Raw genomic sequence first — 22283 nt, 5'->3', positions numbered from 1 at the left:
CCTGTAAGCCACGACTACTGAGCCTGCGCGTTTGGAGCCTGTGCTCCACAGCGGGAGAGACCACAACAGTGAGAGGCCCGCGCACCGCGATGAAGAGTGGCCCCCACTTGCCACAACTAGAGAAAGCCCTCGCACAGAAAACGAAGACCCAACACAGCAAACATAAATTAATTAATTAACAAACTCCTACCCCCAACATCTTCTTAAAAAAAAAAAAAACAGACAAAACTACACCATAGTGTTTAAAGACGCATGCTTAGGTGGTAAAACGTCTTTTAAGCAAGAAAGTCATTACTATAAAATCATAATAATGATTACTTTGAGAAGCAGTGAGAGGGAAATGGGGACTGAAAGGGCGGCATAAAAGAGATTGCTCGAGTACTAGCAATGTTTTGTCTCTTTAATTTGATGGTGGTTACAGAGGGATTTGCTCTGCAATAAGTCCATGACCTGTACATTTTTGTTTTGTGTATTTTTATGGACGCATTTCACAGTTCATAGTAGAAAATAAAAACTCAATTTAAAAAAACTCCAGTTGAGGCACTGAAAAGAAGCTTGGACTTAGAAAACTGATTGTTGGAATAGAAGCAAAGCTCTAGAATTTTTTGTCTAGAATTAAGGGGCAAAAGATTCAAAATGAAGAAATTCACTCATGATCACCCTTGACACTGTTCTTTGTTATATCTTTTCATCTTACTAAATTGCCATGTATATTGATCTTAAATTGATTGCAATGCATGAACAGGCTGTGGTCACCACAGCATGAGCTATTTCACATTGCTGCATTTCCTTGAGGAAAGTTGCCCTTGTGATGTGTCATGTAGTAGTTGAAACAAAAGGCTTCAGATTATGCTGCCTGGATTTAAATCACTGTCCCATGACTTTCTAGCTAGTACTTTAACTTGGGAACTTTTCTTTTTTAATGTAAGTCTTTTATTGAGGTAACACTGGTTTGTAACACTACATAAGTTTCATGTGTACAACATTATATTTCAACTTCTGTATACACTACAGCATGCTCACCAAAAAAAGTTTTTCCATTCATCAGAATACAGTTGACCCCTTTACCAATTTCTCCTTCCTCCTACCTCTCTTGCCCCCTGGTAACGACTATTCTGTTCTCTGTATCTATATGGGGGGGTGTTGTTTGTTTGTTTTGGTTTGTTCATTGATTTTCTTTTCTTTTTTTACAGTCCATATATGAGTGAAATCATATGGTATTTGTCTTTCTCTGTCTGACCTATTTCACTTAACATAATACCTTCAAGGTCCACACATGTTGCTGTGAATGGCAAGATTTTATCTTTTTATGGCTGAGTAGTATTTCACTGTCCATCCTTATCCACTGTCCATGGATGGGCACTTAGGTTATTTCTAAATAGCTATATTATATATGTTATATATTATATAAATATATATGATATTAACTCCTTACTGGTTATGTGATTTGCAAAATTTTCTCCCTTTTGGTAAGTTGCTTTTCATTTTGTTAATGGTTTCCTTTTCTGGGCGGAAGTTTTTCAGTTTGATGTAATCCCATGTGTTTATTTTTGCTTTTGTTTCCCTTTCCTAAGGAGACATATCTAGAAAGACATTGCTAAGACCAGTGTCAAAGAGTATACTGACCGTGTTTTCTTCTAGGAGTTTTGTGGTTTCAGGTCTTACATTCAAGCCTTTAATCCATTTTGAATTGATGTTTGTGTATGCTGTAAGATAGTGATCTAGTTTCATTCTTTTTCACTCTGTCCAGTTTTCCCAATACCATTTGAAGAGACTATCCTTTTTCCATCGTATGTTCTTTACTCCTTTGTGCTAAGTTCACTGAAAGTATATTATGAATTTATTTCTGGGCTTTCAATTCTCCATTAATATATGTATCTGTTTTTCTGCCAATACCATGCTGTGTTGATTACTATAGCTTTGTAGTATAATTTGAAATCAGGGAGTATGATACCCCCAACTTTGTTCTTTTTCTTTCAGATTGATTTCACTATTTAGGGTCTTTTATGGTTCCACATAGATTTTAGGATTTTTTGTTCTATTTCTGTGAAAAATGTCATTGGGATTTTGACAGGAATTGTATTGAATCTGTAGTTTGCTTTAGATAGTTATAGGCATTTTAACAATGTTAACTCTTTCAATCCATGTGCATGGAATATCTTTTCATTTCTTAGTGTTTTTTTTCAATTTCTTTCAACAATGTTTTATAATTTTCAGTGTATGGATCTTTCACCTCCTTGGTCAAATTTATTCCTAGGTATTTTATTTTTTTATGTAGTTGAAAATGGGATTGTTTTGATTTCTTTTACTTTCAGTTTGTTGTTAATGTATAGAAATACAACATATTTTGTATATTGATTTTGTACCCTGTAATTTTACAGTATTTCTTTATTATTTCTAATGGTGTTTTGGTGGAGTTTTTAGGGTTTTCTACATATAAAACCATGTCATCCACAAACAGTGATAGTTTTACTTCTTCCTTTCTGATGTAGATGCCTTTTATTGCTGTTTCTTGCCTAACTGCTCTGATGAGGACTTCCAATACTATGTTGAATAAGAGTGGTGAGAGTGGGCATCCTTGACTTGTTCCTGATTGTAGAGGGATAGCTTTCAGTTTCACCATTGAGTATGATGTAAGCTGTGGGCTTAACATATATGGCCTTTATTATGTTGGGGTACATTCCTTCTATACCCATCTTATTGAGAGTTTTTGTCATAAATGTGTGTTGAATTTTGTCAATGCTTTTTATGCAACTATTAAGATAATCATGTGGTTTTTACCTTTCATTTTGTTAATGTGGTATATCATGTTGATTGATTTGCAGATGTTGAAATATCCTTGCATCCCTGGAATAAATCCCGCTTGCTCACGGTGTATGATCCTTTTAATGCATTGTTGTATTTGGTTTGCTAATATTTTATTGAGGATTTTTGCACCCATGTTCATTAGAGACGTTGGCCTGTAATTTTCTTTCTGTGTGTTGTCCTTGGTAGTTATGGTATCAGGGGAGTGTTGGATTCATAAAATGAGTTAGAAAGCATTCCCTCTTCTTCAATTTTTTGGAAGAATTTGAGAAGGATAGACATTAAATCTTTGAATGTTTGGCATAATTTACCTGTGAAGCTAACTGATCCTGAACTTTTGTTTTGTGGGTGGTTTTTGATTACTGTTTCAATCTGCTTACTTACTTACTTACTCTTACTAGTGATTGGTATATTCAAATTTGCTATTTCTTCATGATTTAGTCTTGGAAGGTTGTATGAATTTAGCTATTTCTTCTAGGTTGTCCAATTTGTTGTTGTGTAGCTATTCATAGTATTCTCTTATAACCCTTTGTATTTCTGTAGTATCCATTGTAATTTCTCCTCTTTTTTTCTGATTTTATCTGAAACTTCTCTCCTTTTTTCTTAGTGAGTGTAGCTAAAGGTTTGTCAATTTTGTTTACCTTTTCAAAGAACTAGCTCTTAGTTATATTGATCTTTTCTATTGTTTTTGTAGTGTCTATTTCATTTATTTTCACTCTGATCTTTATTATTACTTTCCTTCTGTTGACCTTGGGCTTCATTTTTTCTTCTTTTTCTAGTTCCTTTAGGTGTAAAATTAGATTGTTTATTTGAGATTTTTCTTATTTCTTGAGGTAGGCCTTTATCACTATGAACTTCCCTCTTAGAACTGTTTTTGCTGCCTCCCACAGATTTTGGTATGTTGTATTTTCATTTTCATTTGTCTTCAGGTATTTTTCAATTTCTCCTTTGATATCTTCATCGACCCAATAGGCTGTTGTTTAGTCTTCACATATTTGTGATTCTCCCAGCTTTCTTTTTGTAGTTGATACGTAGTTTCCTACCATTGTGATTGGAAAAGATGCTGATATTATTTCAGTCTTCTTAAATTTATTGAGACTTGTTTTATGTCCTAATGTATGGTCTCACCTTGATTCTCAAGGTTCCATTGAGAAGAATTTGTATTTGCTGTATTTGGATGGAATGTTCTAGATTTAAGGCCATTGTTTTCTTGTTGACTCTCTGTCTGGATGGTCTATCCATTGATGGAAGTGGGGTTTTAAAATCCCCTACTATTATTGTGTTGCTGTCAATTTCACCCTTTAAGTCTGTTAATAATTGCTTTATATATTATGGTGCTCCTGTGTTAGATGCATATATATTAATAACTGTTATATCTTCTTGATGATATGTCCCCTTTATCATAATATAATGTCTACCTTTGTCTCTCGCTACATTTTTTGGCTTGCAATTTATTTTATCTGATATGAGTATGGCTACACTCACTTTCTTTTGTCTGCCATTTGCTTCGAGTATCATGTTTCATCCTACTTTGCACTTATGTTTGCTTTTAGAGCTGAGATGAGTCTCCTGGAGGCAGCACATAGTTGGAGCTTGTTTTTTAATCCATCTATCAGCTCTGTGTCTCTTGATTAATGAATTCAACTCATTAGTATTTAGGGTGATTATTGATAAATGGGGACTTAGTACTGCCATTTTATCTTTTGTCTTCTGGTTACTCTATATCTCTGTTGTTTCTTTTTCCTTGTGTTTTTGTCTGCCATTTTGGTTTGGTGATATTTCTGTCTCCTCTCTTTTTATATTGTATGTCCCTGCTTCAGATTTATGTTTTGTGATTACCATGAGGTTTGTATAAAATTTCTCATAGATAAAATAGTCATTTTTCTGCTGATGGCATCTTATCTTCATTTGCCTTTAATGGTTCTGTCCTTTTCTTCTGCCTCTTTTATGTTTTTGTTGTTTCAAATTATCCCTTTTTATGTTGTGAGTTCATTACCAAATTGAAGTAGCTATAGTTATTTTTTCCTGCTTTCTCCCTTTATCCTATAATTGTTTAACAACCTATTTGGATACAGAGTTGCAAGTTTCTGACTCTGTCTATTTATCACCCTACTCAAACTTTTGTGTAGTTTTTTGCCTTTTCATTTCAGGTAGAAGAGCTCCTTCCAACATTTCATGCAAGGCAGATCTAGTTGTGATGAACTCCCTCAGCTTTTATTTGTCTGGGAAAGCCTTCATTTCTCTTTCATATCTGAAAGATAACATTGCTGGATAGAGTATTCTTGGCTAACAGTTTTTATCTCTCAATATTTTGAGTATGTCATTCCATTCTCCTAGCCTGTGGAGTTTCTGTTGAGAAATCTGCTGATAGCCTAATGAGGGTTCCTTTGTAGGTTACCCCCACCCCACCCGGCTGCCTTTAAAATTCTTTCTTTGTCATTGACTTCTGACAGTTTGAATATGTGTCTTGGAGAAGGTATTTTTGCATTAAGGCAATTAAGTGTTCTTTTAGTTTCATTGACTTATATACCCATTTCCTTCCCCAGGTTTGGGAATTTTTCAGCTATTACTTCTTTAAATCAACTCACTGCTCCCTTCTCACTCTCATCTCCTTCTGAGATACCTATTATCATTATGTTGTCCTTCCTAATGGAGTCAGAGAGTTATTGTAGAATTTCTTCATTTTTTTTTTATCTTAGCTCTCTCTCCTTTTCTACCTGTATCATTTCTAGATATCTATCTTTGTTCTTGCAAATTCTGTCTTCCATATGGTCTGTTTGATTTTCAGTGCTGTCTAATGTATTCTTAATCTCATTTTTTGAGTTCTTCATCTCCAGAATTTCTGTTTGGTTCTTTTTCAGAGTTTCAGTCTCTTTGATAAAGTATTCCTTTGTTCATTAATTTTATTCTTGAGCTCATTGAACTGTCTTTCTGAGTTTTCTTAGAGCTCATTGAGTTTCTTCATGTTATCAATTAGATCAGAATTCTGGAGAATTGTCATTTTCTTTTGCAATACTCTGTTATTGTGTTTTTTCATGGTGCTTGATGAGTTGTTCCTCTGCCAGAGCATTTGAAGTAGTGAACACTTTTCTTCTTTAGGTAAAGTATTTTCTACTAGATTCTAACAACTCAACAAGTTAGTAATTAGAGGTCTTTATTTTCCTTTTCAGTAAGTGGCACTAGAGCACAAGCTTTTGATATCTCTTACCTGAGCTGCCTCCGGCTATATTTGAGAATCCACCTTCTTTCTACCCTCCACCTCCTCTTCCAGAGGTGTTGCCAATGGCCTCATTGTCACTGTTTGTGTCTCCGGGGTCACTGGTGCCTTGCTGCTGCCAGTGTTGCTGCTGTCAATGGTATCACCACCTAGGGCACTGGGATGGCAGATGCCTCCATCACATCCAAGTTTGCCTGGGTCACACAGAGGGAGATGAAGCGTGGCAGGTAGAGCCATGGTCACAGGCACCTCTGCCATATCCAGGGTTTTTAGGTTTGGGGGTGCCAATGCTGTGGGCAGGGAGCCAGAATTGTGGGCACCTCCACAGCTGGAAGGACAAGGTCACAGGCCCCACTGCTGCTTTTGTTTGGTTCCCTGTGGCCACAGATGTCACTGTGGTCAGGATGCTGGAGTCACATATGCTACCTCCCCTGCTGCTACCAGGCTCTCTGGGGCTCAGTCTCCATGGCCAGAGGGCCAGGATTACAAGCACCACCTCTACTTTTCCCTGGTTCTGTCTCTTCTATGTGTTCCAGTCCACCCACCTTTAGATGTACAGATGTGTGGAACTCTCCAGCATCTTGGTGTGTTGGGCAAAGAAACATTTGTTGAGTCAGGGATGTTTTATTGTTGTATATTAAAGGGGGAAGATTAAAAGAGCATCTCACACCACCATGATGCTGACATCTGTCCTAGGGAGCTTTTCTTAATTTTTCTCTTTGTTCCTCTGTTTCCTCACCCAAGAAAGCAGGGATAATGCTCCAACTAGTAAGAATGCTATAAGTATAAAATGAAATAATATATGTTAAGTGCTTGTCATAATACCTGACACATAGTAGTTGTTCAATAAATTTTGGCTGCTATTCTTATTTTATTGCCTACCAAAAATTAGTGCTTTTAAGATCTCACTCTTATAAGAAGTGAAACTAAAATAATTCCCTACTGAGATCAAATATGCTTTCTGGTCCCTAAGTTAAACAATTCTGAAAGAATTATATTTTCCTGTTTTTCATGCTAAATAATACTGGGCTGAACAAAGATATTTGTTACCAGAAGCACCTGCTCCTGGAAGTTAAGACTGTGAGCCAACTAAAAACAGCTTACTTGTCAAGATTAACAGCTGGCTCAAGAAGATTGAAATCATATAAAGTATCTTTTCTGGCCACAGTGGTATGAAACTAGAAACCAACAAGAGGAAAGCTGGAAAATTTATAAGTGGAAACTAAACAATACACTCCTAAACAACCAATAGTTCAAATAAGAAATAAAAATTTTAAAAAATCTCAAAACAAATGGAAATGGAAGTACAACACACCAAAACCTACAGCATGCTGCAAAAGCAGTTAATAGAGGACATTTTATTGTTATAAATGAATATATTAAGAAAATAGAGAGATCCCAAATAAACTACATATCAAGGAACTAAAAAAAAAAGAACAAACTAAGCCCCAAAATAAGCAGAAGGAAGGAAATAACAAAAATCAGAGTAAATGAAATAGAGACAGGAAAAAATAGAAAATACTAACAAAACTAAGAGCTGTTTTTTTGAAAAGATAAACAAAATTGACAAACTTTTAGCTAGACTAACCACAGGGTGGGGGAAAGAAGACTCAAATAAATAAAATCAGAAATGAAAGAGGAGACATTACAAAAGTTACCACAAAAATACATAAGATCATAAAAGACTACTATGAACAATTATACACCAGCAAATTGGATAACCTAGAATAAATGGATAAATTCCTAGAAACTCATACCTTACCAAGACTGAACCATGAAGAAATAGAAAATATGAACAGACCAATAATAAGTGAGGAAATTGAATCAGTAATCAAAAACCTTCCAACACAGAAGTGTCCAGGATGAGATGGTTTCATTAATGAATTCTATCAAACACTTAGAGACGAATTAAAGCCAATCCTTCTCAAACTATTTCAAAAAAAAGTGAAGAAGAGGGAACCATCCCAAACTCATTTTAAGAGGCCCTAATACCAAATCCAGCTAAGGTCACTACAAGAAAACTATAGACCAATATCCCTGATGGATATAGATACAAAAATTCTCAACAAAATATTAGCAAGCTGAATTCAACAACATATTAAAGAGATCATGCACCATGATCAAGTGGGATTTATCCCCAGGATGCAAGGATGATTCAACATATGCAAATCAAAAATGTGATACAACACATTAAATAGAATAAAAGGTGAAAACAATATGATCCTCTCAGTAGATGCAGAAAAAGCATTTGACAAAATACAACATCCTTTCATGATAAAAAAGCCCTCAACAAATTAGGTATAGAAGGAACATACTTCAACATAATAAAGGCCATGTACAACAAACCCACAGCTAACATCATACTCAATGGTGAAAGAGTGAAAGCTTTTTCTCTAAGATCACAAACAAGACAGATGTCCACTCTCACCTCTTATTCAACACAGTAGTGAAATTCCTAGTTAGAGCAATTAGACAAGATAAAGAAATAAAAGGTATCCAAATCAGAAAGGAAGAAGTAAAATTGTCATTATTTGACCTTATATATAGGAAACCCTAAAAACTATACATGCACACACATACAAACACACACAAATTATTAGAAAGAATACGTAAACTCAAAAAAATTGCAGAATACAATATCAACACACAAAAAGCAGCTGCATTTATACACTCTAACAATGAACAATCAAAAATGGAAATTTGGAGAACAATCCCATTTACAATAGCATCAAACAGGAAAAAATACTTTGGAATAAATTCAACCAAGGAGGTAAAGACTTCTACACTGAAAACTACAAAACATTGATGAAAGAAATTAAAGAATATACCATAAAGGGAAAGACATCCTGTGTTTATGAATTGGAAGACAATATTGTTACAACGTCCATACTACCTCCAAAGAGTCTACATATTCAAAGCAATCCCTATTAAAATCTCAATTTTTACAGAAATAGGAAAAAAATCCTAAAATTCATCTGGAAGCACAAAACACCCTAAATAGCCAAAACAACTCTATTAAAGAAATCAAAGTTGAAGGCATCACATCTCCTGATTTTTAAACCTATTGTAAAACTACAACGATCAAAAGACTATGGTACTGGATGAGGGGAAGACGGCGGAAGAGTAAGACGTGGAGATCACCTTCCTCCCCACAGATACACCAGAAATACATCTACACATGGAACAACTCCTACAGAACACCTACTGAACACTGGCAGAAGACCTAAGACCTCCCAAAAGGCAAGAAACTCCCCACGTACCTGGGTAGGGCAAAAGAAAAAAAGAAAAAACAGAGACAAAAGAATAGGGACGTCACCTGCACCTGTGGGAGGGAGCTGTGAAGGAGGAAAGGTTTCCACACACTAGGAAGCCCCTTCGCGGGCGGAGACTGCAGGTGGCGGAGGGGGGGAGCTTCGGAGCCGCAGAGGAGAGTGCAGCCACAGGGATGCAGAGGGCAAAGTGGGAGACTCCCGCACAGAGAATCAGTGTCGACTGGCACCCACCAGCCCAAGAGGCTTGTCTGCTCACCCGCTGGGGCAGGCGGGGCTGCGAGCTGAGGCTCGGGCTTTGGTCGGAGCGCAGGGAGAGGACTGGGGCTGGCAGCGTGAACACAGCCTGAAGGTGGTTAGTGCGCCATGGCTAGCCGGGAGGGAGTCCGGGGAAAAGTCTGCAACTGCCAAAGAGGCAAGAGACTTTTTCTTCCCTCTTTGTTTCCTGGTGCGCGAGGAGAGGGGATTAAGAGCGCTGCTTGGAGGAGCTCCAGAGACGGGCATGAGCCGCGGCTAAAAGTGCGGACCCAAGAGAGAGTCAGGAGATGATAAGACTGATGCTGCCGCCACCAAGAAACCTGTGTGCAAGCACAGGTCACTATCCACACCTCCCTTCTGGGGAGCCTATGCAGCCCACCACTGCCAGGTTCCTGGGATCCAGGGACGATTTCCCCGGGAGAATGCACGGCGAGCCTCATGCTGGTGCAACGTCACGCCGGCTTCTGCCGCCGTAGGCTCACCCCACAATCCGTGCCCCTGGCTCCCCCCGGCCTGACTGAGCCAGAGCCCCCGAATTAGAGGCTCCTTTAATCCCGTCCTGTCTGAGCGAAAAACAGACGCCCTCTGGCGACCTACACTCAGAGGCGGGGCCAAATCCAAAGCTGAGCCCCTGGGAGCTGTGAGAACAAAGAAGAGAAAGGGAAATCTCTCCCAGCAGCCTAACAAGCAGTGGATTAAAGCTCCACAATCAACTTGATGTACCCTGCCTCTGTGGAATACATGAATAGACAACGAATCATCCCAAATTGAGGAGGTGGACTTTGAGAGCAAGATTTATGATTTTTTCCCCTCTTCCTCTTTTTGTGAGTATGTATGTGTATGCTTCTGTATGAGATTTTGTCTGTACAGCTTTGCTTCCACAATTTGTCCTAAGGTTCTATACATCCGTTGTTTTTTTAATTAATTTTTTTCTTAATAATTATTTTTTTAATTTAATAACTTTATATTATACTTTATTTTATTTTACTTTATCTTCTTTCTTTCTTTCTTTTTTCCTTCCTTCCCTACTGCCTTCCTTCCTTCCTTCCTCCCTCCGGCCCTCCCTCCCTCCCTCTCTCCTTTCTTTCTTTCTTTCCTTCTTTTCTTCTTCCTTCCTCCCTCCCTTCCTTCCTTCCTTCCTTCCTTCCTTCCTTCCTTCCTTCCTTCCTTTCTTTCTTTCTTCCTAATTCTACTAATTCTTTCTCTCTACTTTTGCTCCCTTTTTTTCTGAGCCGTGTGGATGAAAGGCACTTGGTACTGCAGGCAGGAGTCAGTGCTGTGTCTCTGAGGTGGGAGAGCCAACTTCAGGACACTGGTCCACAAGAGACCTCCCAGCTCCACATAATACCAAATGGCAAAAATCTCCCAGAGATCTCCATCTCAACGCAAGCACCCAGCTTCACTCAACAACCAGCAAGCTACAGTGCTGGACACCCTATGCCAAAGAACTAGCAAAACAGGAACACAACCCCACCCATTAGCAGAGAGGCTGCCTAAAATCATAATAAGTCCACAGACACCCCAAAACACACAACCAGACGTGGACCTGCCCACCAGAAAGACAAGATCCAGCCTCATCCACCAGAACACAGGCACTAATCCCCTCCACCATAAGCCTACACAACCCACTGAACCAACCTTAGCCACTGGGGACAGACACCAAAAAAAATGGGAACTATGAACTTGCAGCCTTCAAAAAGGAGACCCCAAACACAGTAAGATAAGCAAAATGAGAAGTCAGAAAAACACACCGCAGATGAAGGAGCAAGACAAAAACCCACCAGTTCTAACAAATTAAGAGGAAATAGGCAGTCTACCTGAAAAAAAATTCAGAATAATGATAGTAAAGATGATCCAAAATCTTGGAAATAGAATAGACAAAATGCAAGAAATGTTTAACAAGGACCTAGAAGAACTAAAGATGAAACAAACAACGATGAACAACACAATAAAGGAAATTAAGAATACTCTAGATGGGATCAATAGCAGAATAACTGAGGCAGAAGAACGGATAAGTGACCTGGAAGATAAAATAGTGGAAATAACTACTGCAGAGCAGAATAAAGAAAAAAGAATGAAAAGAACTGAGGACAGTCTCAGAGACCTCTGGGACAACATTTAACACACCAACATTAGAATTATAGGGGTTCCAGAAAAAGAAGAGAAAAAGAAAGGGACTGAGAAAATATTTGAAGAGTTTATAGTTGAAAACCTCCCTAATATGGGAAAGGAAATAGTTATTCAATTCCAGGAAGCACAGAGAGTCCCATACAGGATAAATCCAAGGAGAAACAGGCCAAGACACATATTAATCAAACTGTCAAAAATTAGATACAAAGAAAGCATATTAAAAGCAGCAAGGGAAAAACAATAAATAACACACAAGGAAATCCCCACAAGGTTAACAGCTGATCTTTCAGCAGAAACTCTGCAAGTCAGAAGGGACTGGCAGGACATATTTAAAGTGAAGAAGGAGAAAAACCTGCAACCAAGATTACTCTACCCAGCAAGGATCTCATTCAGATTTGATGGAGAAATTAAAACCTTTACAGACAAGCAAAAGCTGAGAGAGTTCAGCACCACCAAACCAGCTTTACAACAAATGCTAAAGGAACTTCTCTAGGCAAGAAACACAAGAGAAGGAAAAGACCTACAACAGCGAACCCAAAACAATTTAGAAAATGGGAATAGGAACATACATATCGATAATTACCTTAAATATAAATGGACTAAATGCTCCCACCAAAAGACACAGATTGGCTGAATGGATACAAAAACAAGACCCATATATATGCTGTCTACAAGAGACCCACTTCAGACCTAGAGACAAATACAGACTGAAAGTAAGGGGATGGAAAAAGATATTTCATGCAAATGAAAACCAAAAGAAAGTTGGAGTAGCAATTCTCATATCAGACAAAATAGACATTAAAATAAAGACTATTCAAAGGGACAAAGAAGGACACTACATGATGATCAAGCGATCGATCCAAGAAGAAGATATAACAATTGTAAATATTTATGCACCCAACATAGGAGCACCTCAATACATAAGGCAAATTCTAACAGCCATAAAAGGGGAAATCAACAGTAACACATTCATAGTAGGGGACGTTAACACCCCTCTTTCACCAATGGACAGATCATCCAAAATGAAAATAAATAAGGAAACACAAGCTTTAAATGATACGTTAAACAAGATGGACTTAATTGATATTTATAGGACACTCCACCCAAAAACAACAGAAAACACATTTTTCTCAAGTGCTCATGGAACATTCTCCAGGATAGATTATATCTTGGGTCACAAATCAAGCCTTGGTAAATTTAAGAAAATTGAAATTGTATCAAGTATCTTTTCCGACCACAACGCCATGAGACTAGATATCAGTTACAGGGAAAGATCTGTAAAAAATACAAACACATCGAGGCTAAATAATACACTACTTAATAACAAAGTGATCACTGAAGAAATCAAAGAGGAAATAAAAAGATACCTAGAAACAAATGACAATGGAGACACGACGACCCAAAACCTATGGGATGCAGCAAATCAGTTCTAAGAGGGAAGTGTATAGCAATACAAGCCCACCTTAAGAAACAGGAAACATCTCGAATAAACAACCTAACCTTGCACCTAAAGCAATTAGAGAAAGAAGAACAAAAAACCCCCAAAGATAGCAGAAGGAAAGAAATCATAAAAATCAGATCAGAAATAAATGAAAAAGAAATGAAGGAAACGATAGCAATGATCAAAAAAACTAAAGGCTGGCTCTTTGAGAAGATAAACAAAATTGATAAACCATTATCCAGACTCATCAATAAAATAAGGGAGAAGACTCAAATCAATAGAATTAGAAATGAAAAAGGAGAAGTAACAACTGACACTGCAGAAATACTAAAGATCATGGGAGATTACTACAAGCAACTCTATGCCAATAAAATGGAAAACCTGGAAGAAATGGACAAATTCTTAGAAATACACACCCTGACAAGACTGAATCAGGAAGAAATAGAAAATATGAACAGACTAATCACAAGCACTGAAATTGAAACTGTGATTAAAAATCTTCCAACAAACAAAAGCCCAGGACCAGATGTCTTCACAGGCGAATTCTATCAAACATTTAGAGAAGAGCTAACACCTATCTTTCTCAAACTCTTCCAAAATAGAGCAGAGGGAGGAACACTCCCAAATTCATTCTATGAGGCCACCATCACCTTGATACCAAAGCCAGACAAGGATGTCACAAAGAAAGAAAACTACAGGTCAATATCACTGATGAACATACATGCAAAAATCCTCAACAAAATACTAGCAAACAGAATCCAACAGAACATTAAAAGGATCATACACCATGATCAAGTGGGGTTTATTCCAGGAATGCAAGGATTCTTCAATATACGCAAGTCAATCAATGTTACACCATATTAACAAATTGAAGGAGAAAAACCATATGATCATCTCAATAGATGCAGAGAAAGCTTTCGACAAAATTCAACACCCATTTATGATAAAAACACTACAGAAAGTAGGCATAGAGGGAACTTTCCTCAACATAATAAAGGCCATATATGACAAACCCACAGCCAACATCATACTCAATGGTGAAAAACTGAAAGCATTTCCACTAAGATCAGGAACAAGACAAGGTTGCCCACTCTCACCACTCTTATTTAACATAGTTTTGGAAGTTTTAGCCACAGGAATCAGAGAAGCAAAGGAAATAAAAGGAATCCAAATCGGAAAAGAAGAATTAAAGCTGTCACTGTTTGCAGATGACATGATACTATACATAGAGAATTCTAAAGATGCTACCAGAAAACTACTAGAGCTAATCAATGAATTTGGTAAAGTAGCAGGATACAAAATTAACGCACAGAAATCTCTGTCATTCCTATACATACATACAACATTCCTATAATGTTGAAAAATCTGAAAGTGAAATCAAGGAAACACTCCCATTTACCATTGCAACAAAAAGAATAAAATATCTAGGAATAAATCTACCTAAGGAGAGAAAAGACCTGTATGCAGAAAATTATAAGACACTGATGAAAGAAATTAAAGATGATACAAATAGATGGAGAGACATACCATGTTCTTGGATTGGAAGAATCAACATTGTGAAAATGATTCTACTACCCAAAGCAATCTACAGATTCAATGCAATCCCTATCAAACTACCACTGGCATTTTTCACAGAACTAGAACAAAAAATTTTACAATTTGTATGGAGACACAAAAGACCCCAAATAGCCAAAGCAATCTTGAGAACGAAAAACGGAGATGGAGGAATCAGGCTCCCTGACTTCAGACTATACTACAAAGCTACAGTAATCAAGACAGTATGGTACTGGCACAAAAACAGAAAGATAGATCAATAGAACAGGTAGAAAGCCCAGAGATAAACCCACGCACATATGGTCACCTTATCTTTGATAAAGGAGGCAGGAATGTACAGTGGAGAAAGGAGAGCCTCTTCAATAAGTGGTGCTGGGAAAACTGGTCAGGTACATGTAAAAGTATGAGATTAGATCACTCCCTAACACCATACACAAAAATAAGCTCAAAATGGATTAAAGACCTAAACGTAAGGCCAGAAACTATCAAACTCTTAGAGGAAAACATAGGCAGGACACTCTATGACATAAATCACAGCAAGATCCTTTTTGATCCACCTCCTAGAGAAATGGAAATAAAAATAAAAATAAACAAATGGGACCTAATGAAACTTCACAGCTTTTGCACAGCAAAGGAAACCATAAACAAGACCAAAAGACAACCCTCAGAATGGGAGAAAATATTTGCAAATGAAACAACTGACAAAGCATTAATCTCCAAAAGTTATAAGCAGCTCATGCAGCTCAATAACAAAAAAACAAACAACCCAATCCAAAAATGGGCAGAAGACCTAAATAGACATTTCTCCAAAGAAGATATACAGACTGCCAACAAACACATGAAAGAATGCTCAACATCATTAATCATTAGAGAAATGCAAATCAAAACTACAGTGAGATATCATCCCACACCAGTCAGAATGGCCGTCATCAAAAAATCTAGAAACAATAAATGCTGGAGAGGGTGTGGAGAAAAGGGAACCCTCTTGCACTTGTGGTGGGAATGTGAATTGGTACAGCCACTATGGAGAACAGTATGGAGGTCCCTTAAAAAACTACAAATAGAACTACTATATGACCCAGCAATCCCACTACTGGGCATATAACCTGAGAAAACCATAATTCAAAAAGAGTCAGGTACCAAAATGTTCATTGCAGCTCTATTTACAATAGCCTGGAGATGGAAACAACCTAAGTGTCCATCATCGGATGAATGGATAAAGAAGATGTGGCACATATATACAATGGAATATTACTCTGCCATAAAAAGAAACGAAATTGAGCTATTTATAATGAGGTGGATAGACCTAGAGTCTGTCATACAGAGTGAAGTACGTCAGAAAGAGAAAGATAAATACCGTTTGCTAACACATATATATGGAATTTAAGAAAAAAAATGTCATGAGGAGCCTAGGGGTAGGACAGGAATAAAGACACAGACCTACTATCGAACGGACTTGAGGATATGGGGAGGGGGAAGGGTGAGCTGTGACAAAGCAAGAGAGAGGCATGGACATATATACACTACCAAACGTAAGGTAGATAGCTAGTGGGAAGCAGCCGCATAGCACAGGGAGATCAGCTCAGTGCTTTGTGACCACCTGGAGGGGTGGGATAGGGAGGGTGGGAGGGAGGGAGACGCAAGAGGGAAGAGATATGGGAACATATGTATATGTATAACTGATTCACTTTGTTATAAAGCAGAAACTAACACACCATTGTAAAGCAATTATACCCCAATAAAGATGTTAAAAAAAAAAAAGAACACACAGGAGTTTCAAGTAAGATAAAAAAAAAAAAAGAGTATGGTACTGCCATAAAGACAGACATGTAGAACAATGATACAGAATAGAGAACCCAGAAATAAACCCACACATATACGGTCAACTAATCTTTGACAGAAGTACCAAGAACACACAATGGGAAAGAATAGTCTCTTCAACAGATGGTGTTGGGGAAACTGGATATCCACATGCAAAAGAACAAAATTGTATGCTTATCTTACACCATATACAAAAATCATTTCAAAATATATTAAACACTTAAACATAAAATCTTAAACTGTAAAATTCTTAAAAGAAAATTTAAGGGAAAATCTTCATGACATTGGTCTTGGCAATGATTTATTGGATATGATCCCAAAAGCACTGGCAACAGAATCAAAAATAGACAAGTAGGATTACATCAAACTAAAAAGCTTCTGCCCAGCAAAGGAAATGATCAACAGACTGAAAAGGCAAACTATGGAAAGGGAGAAAAATATTGACAAACCATATATATGATGAGAGATTAATATCCAAAATATATAAGGTAGTACTACAACTCAATGACAAAACAAAACCAACAACAACAACAAAACCAAATAACCCAATTTTAAAATGGGCAAAGGATTTGAATAGACTTTCTCCAAAGAAGCCAACAGCTATGTGAAAGATGCTGAACATCACTAATCAGGGAAATGCCAATCAAAACCACAATGAGATATCACTTCACATCTGCTAGGATGGCTGGTATCAATCAGTCAATCAATCAATAGTCAACAAGTGTTGGCAAGGTTGTGGAGAAACTGGAATGTTTGCACACAGTTGGTGGGAATGTGAAATGTGCAGTTGTTATGGAAAACAGTAGGGAAGTTCCTCAAAAAATTAAAAATAAAACTACCATATGATCCAGCCATCCCACTTCTGGGTATTTATCCACAAGAATTGAAATCAGGATCTTGAAGACATATTTGCACTCCCACATTTATTGCAAGACTCTTCACAATAGCCAAGGTATGGAAACCACCTAAATGTCTATTGTCCAATGAATGGATAAAGAAAATATGGTATATAGAGACAATGGAATATCATTCATCATTAAAAAGGAAGGAAATCCCACTATATGTGACAAAATGGATGAGCTTTGAGGACATTATGCTAAGTCACAGAAGGGTAAATACTGCATGATTCCACTTACATGAGGTACCTAAAATAGCCAAACTCATAGAAGCAAAAAGGAGAATGGTGATTGCCAGGGGCAGGGAGGAGGAGGAATGGGGAGTTAAAGTACAACAGGTAAAAAGCTTTGGTTAAAAGGAAAAAGTTCTAGAGATCTGCTGTAGAACATTGTGTTTATAATTAACAATACTGTACTGTACACTTAAAAATTTGTTAAGAGTGTAGATCTTACGTTAAGTATTTTGAGCATCATTTTTTTAAAGTAATTTCCAACAAGCCAAACTGTAGGGATAATTTGGCTAATAGCACCTGACCACCGGGAGCATGACCCCCATGTATATCATGACCCTTTGGGCCCAGGACAAGAGACCGTCATAGTAAGTCCTCAGAAATAGATACTGAAAAAATGAAAACAAAATTAGGTCCATACTTTTGTGGATCTATTTCCACAATAAGTGTTTTTAATTCCCAAAGGAGAGAGTGATAACTTATTAATAAGACTTCTCAATATTTGTTCTCTGAGAAAATCTGATGTAGGTTTGGCTTAAAAATGAAAATATATCTATTACTTATAACAACAGAGAATGAAAAGTAGCTCTATTATGAGAAAGGAGGCAATTTCCAAGATTGACACAATCCTTCTGTAAGTAGCACATTTCTCACTAGAGAGAGCTCAGAACCCACTGATCAATGGCTAGAGAAGCAGAATAAAATGTCACTTCACTAGCGGATAAACGATTTCCAAAAGCTGGGAATATTTCATATGCCAATTTTTTTCAATTATTAACCTCTGCAATTTTAAATTATATAAAATATGAATAATGCAAAGTTTCCTAATAACCAGTTGATTAATTTAATAAGCTAGTATTGTAAATTAGTATAGTGGGGGCAAATAAGATATATGGCATTATTCATGTCATCTTGGGGGAAGAAATTCCTCGTATTCATGAGAAAGAGCAAATAATATAAAGTAGTGATGATTATGGGTACCTAAAAAGGCTTCTTGCTCTCTTGTTGCTCTTTACCTGTTTCTAAAGGTAATTCTGTGGGGCTGTCCTTGTTATCTCTGTGCTTCTTTTTAAATAACATCCCCATTTTTCAAATACATTTTTTTTTTCTTATGGACCAACGTATTTAACCAGGTTCGACTGAAGCCTTGATACTTGGAAGCAATCATTTGATTTTTGCTTATTTGTGCACCTATCATTTATGTGCAGATTTTACTGTGTAGATTTTACTGTTTAGCTTTCAGAGACAATCTCAAACACACACACACCTGCGGTTTTTTTTTTTTTTTTTTTCTGTTTTAATTCTTGGTTGGAGGGAACTTCACTCTCTCCAGAAAGTAGAAGAGCAGATCGAGTCCCAGTCCAGGATGTGGGCATAACGCCTGATTCCCAGATAGGGTTTGCACAAGAAGAGCCTGTGAGTGCAGCTTTCCGTGGAACTCACCTCCGGAAGTCAGCGAGATTCTCTGCGACCATCTGCACAATCTGGCCTTGCAAAGTAAAAACGCTCTACATGCCTCAGCCCTGGGAACCGAACTCGGTCGAACAGATCGAAGGGAACAAAGCACGCATGCGCATGGCGAAGCTGGAGTCGAAGACGCGCCGGTAGGGCGCACGCGTGCGGCGGAAAGGCGGGAGGCGGGAGTGCGCGTCTGGGTGACTGCTGTAGGCCTGGGTTAGCCAAAGCAGGAAGTGAACCTGCTATGGCTCACAGGCCGAGAAGGACTTTCCGGCAGCGCCGAGCGGACTCTAGTGACAGCGACAGCACCCAGGAGCCATTTGCTGAACCCGGGGCGCCGGGGGAGCAGGCAGACCTGGGCCCTGCGGAGGAAGGGCTGCCGTTTGGAGGAGGCCGCGCGGAAGCGGCGGAACTACCCCGCCGGGCCCGGGGTCGGGGTCGGGGTCGGGGCCGGGGCCGCGGCCGGGTCTGGGCCAGTTCCCGGCACGCCGCGAGAGTGGCTTCGCGTTTGGACGGAGGTTCGGACGTCCCAGGTGACGCGGGGCAGCAGGGTGGGTGCCTGGGGCAGCAGGGTGGATGCCCGGGGCGGGGTGTGGGGAGGATGGGGAAAGAGGCCGCGGGATTCTCCAGAGGTTTCTACAACCCTTTGCCAACCATGAACAAAGATGATACCTGCCTGCGATCACTGGCCTGCTGCCTGTATCTCCGTATTGGGCCCCTTGGGGGAGTAGAAAGAATACTGCAAGGTTTGGGCTTGTCCGTGTTTGCACTGTCAGATAAACCCTCACTAATTATATATAGCTTTAGTGCTGCACTTTATGCTTATGAAGAACCTAAATCGTCACAGAAGGGTTTAAAAATTCCTAATACTCCTAGGTAGGTGAAGGTACTTTCTGTCCCCAATTCTTTTCCTCGAAAACAAGCAAAACGATACACTAGAAAAATTTAGGTGACAGGCTTTGGGACATTTTCTTTTGCGTTTTGTTTTTTAAGCGGTTATTTAAAGAAAAGATAAAAATAGCAATATATGCCACTAACAACAGATTGGTGACCCTGTAGAGTACCAATAATGGTGTTAAATACAATGTAGTAATTTTGAAGTACCTTTGCGTTCTTAAAAATAGAATTCAAGCAGCATAAACTTGTTTACATAAGATGTGTTCTAGTTTGAATTGGAGTTTAATAATAATATAGTTAAAAATAAAACTATATAGTTAGGCAAAGTTAGAAATAAAAACACAGGAACAAGGACTTGGAAGGAACTTGTATAAATAGGGTCTTGAAGTTTAAATACATTAACTTCTGACTCAGAAGTTATGTTTCATTCTAAAAGGAACTTCTAAAAAAATTCAGTAGTGAAGCTTGTAGTAAAGGCCCTAAAAGCAACCAGCTTCTCCAGATAAATGGCACTTTTTACCTACTTTTGTCTGCAAACCATGTTTCTCCAGGATACCTAACACTCAGGTTTAATGAACTGAGGTAATCCCTGGCCTGTTGACATGAGTAGAATCTCCAGTTTGTCACCTGTGGATGATGCCACCAATAGAATGATGATTCAGCATTTCTGGCTTGTCGCAGGATGAAATAACCATGTAGAAAACAAACCTATGTTGCTAATGATATGTTACATAATTTATTGTTATTTTCAAGACAGTATACATGGTATAATTTCAATAAATAAAAAAGTATCTGTAAAAAAATATATAGTTTTTGGTTAGTCTTGAGGTAAAAAAATTTTCTCTCATTTTTAGTCCAAGTGATTTTGGTGATTTCTTAGTCATTGTTATAATCACCTGTTTATCTGAAGTTCTGATGACTTTTAAAATATTTTTTGCTTTATGTAAGAGTCATCTGGTTAAACTTTAATGGGGAGGGGGGGTCCCAGGAGTTGCCTGTTCTCTTGCCTTCTAAAACAGTGAAACAGTGGTTCTCAAACTTTTTGGTCTTAAGTGTACCCTTTTGGTCTTAAAGGTATACATACCCATTATACTCTTAAGAATAATTAAGGATCCCAAAGAGCTTTTGTTTCTGTGGATTATATCTATAATAATTCTGTGGATTATATCTATAATATTTACCATCTTAGGAATTAAGATGAATTTTTATTAATTCTTTTTTAAAATTAACTCATTATATGTACAGATAAACCTTTTTAATGAAAAATAACTGTTTTCTGAAAAATAGTAAGAGTGACATTTTCAATTTGCAGATCTCTTTAATGTCTGGCTTAATGGAAGACAGCTGAATTCTCACAGATATTTCTGCATTCAGTCTATTGAAATATGTTGTTTTGTTTGAATGTATGAAGAAAACCACAGATAGATGATTAGGAGTACTTAAGAGCCTTTTTAGTTCATTGAAAGTGTTCTGCTTTAATATTACAATGAAGCTCAAAAAGTAATAGGTTCTTAAAGGTTAGTTTGCAATGTGTGTCGACTGAAGAAAATGCACAATGTGAAAGTTTGTGAGTTAAGTTTTATTGGGGGCAAAATGAGAACTATAGCCCAGGAGACAGCGTTTCAGGTAGCTTTGAGAAACTGCTCCACAGAGGTAGGGGAGAGGTCAGTATTACATATATGATATTAGTGAAGAGGGGTTTGTGTGGTCAAACACACATTTTGGCAGAGGCTTGCTGCTAGTCATGAGGAGCAGACATCACCATTAATGATTTTAGTGCTTTTCCAGATATGAGGAGATGTAAGGATTGGGCTCATAAAATCTTCTGAAAATATCTGTCTGAAGGCCTGTTCTGCCAGTTTTTCCCAAAGCACAGAGTACCTCATTCCTCATCTCTGCCCTGAACTCCTTTCAGGGTGTATTGAAAATCAGCAGCTACAGCAGTTTGTGACTTAATCCTTGTAGATGCAGAAGGCAAGTGCCAATTTTTAGTTGGCATGAGGAAGCTGAAACCGTATCAGTCAATTTTTTTGTACTCCACTAGATTAAAATCTGTCGGTGTGTTTTGCACTTTGAATGGCTCTTTTACCCATGCATGACTGGTAACATCATGCATTGACTCTTTGGAAAGTAGTGGTTCACCGAGTTGCAGTTCTTGCAAGTGTTAGTACAATTTATTACAATGTCAAAAGAAAAACTCTCTTAATGCTACTACTGACATCATCAGTCTTTAAGTATTGGAAAGCTATCAAGTTCACAGTAGAGGGTATGTTTTCCCAAAATTATAGACTTCACTTGAAATTTCTA

The 22283-nt window shown here is 37.9% G+C and overlaps 1 protein-coding gene and 1 long non-coding RNA gene across 2 annotated transcripts in view; one reads left to right on the top strand and one right to left on the bottom strand.

The window, feature by feature from the left end:
* Positions 1 to 10864, bottom strand: part of LOC309969798 — a 136183-nt gene extending 125319 nt beyond the window's left edge. The window contains exon 1 of the long non-coding RNA XR_014326644.1: positions 10538 to 10864. This is a non-coding gene — a long non-coding RNA (uncharacterized lncRNA). The remainder of the gene's footprint in view (positions 1 to 10537) is intronic.
* An 8387-nt stretch (positions 10865 to 19251) lies between these two features.
* Positions 19252 to 22283, top strand: part of GCFC2 (GC-rich sequence DNA-binding factor 2) — a 73611-nt gene continuing 70579 nt past the window's right edge. The window contains exon 1 of the mRNA XM_082851698.1: positions 19252 to 19612. Within this exon, the coding sequence (XP_082707824.1) occupies positions 19324 to 19612 (289 nt within the window). The 5' untranslated portion in view covers positions 19252 to 19323. The remainder of the gene's footprint in view (positions 19613 to 22283) is intronic.

The sequence above is a fragment of the Leucopleurus acutus genome (genome assembly GCF_964270905.1).
Source record: "Leucopleurus acutus genome assembly, chromosome: 12".
NCBI lineage: Eukaryota > Metazoa > Chordata > Mammalia > Artiodactyla > Delphinidae > Leucopleurus > Leucopleurus acutus.
Note: the sequence above shows the minus strand (reverse complement) of the source record. Positions and strands in the feature narration are given on the sequence as shown.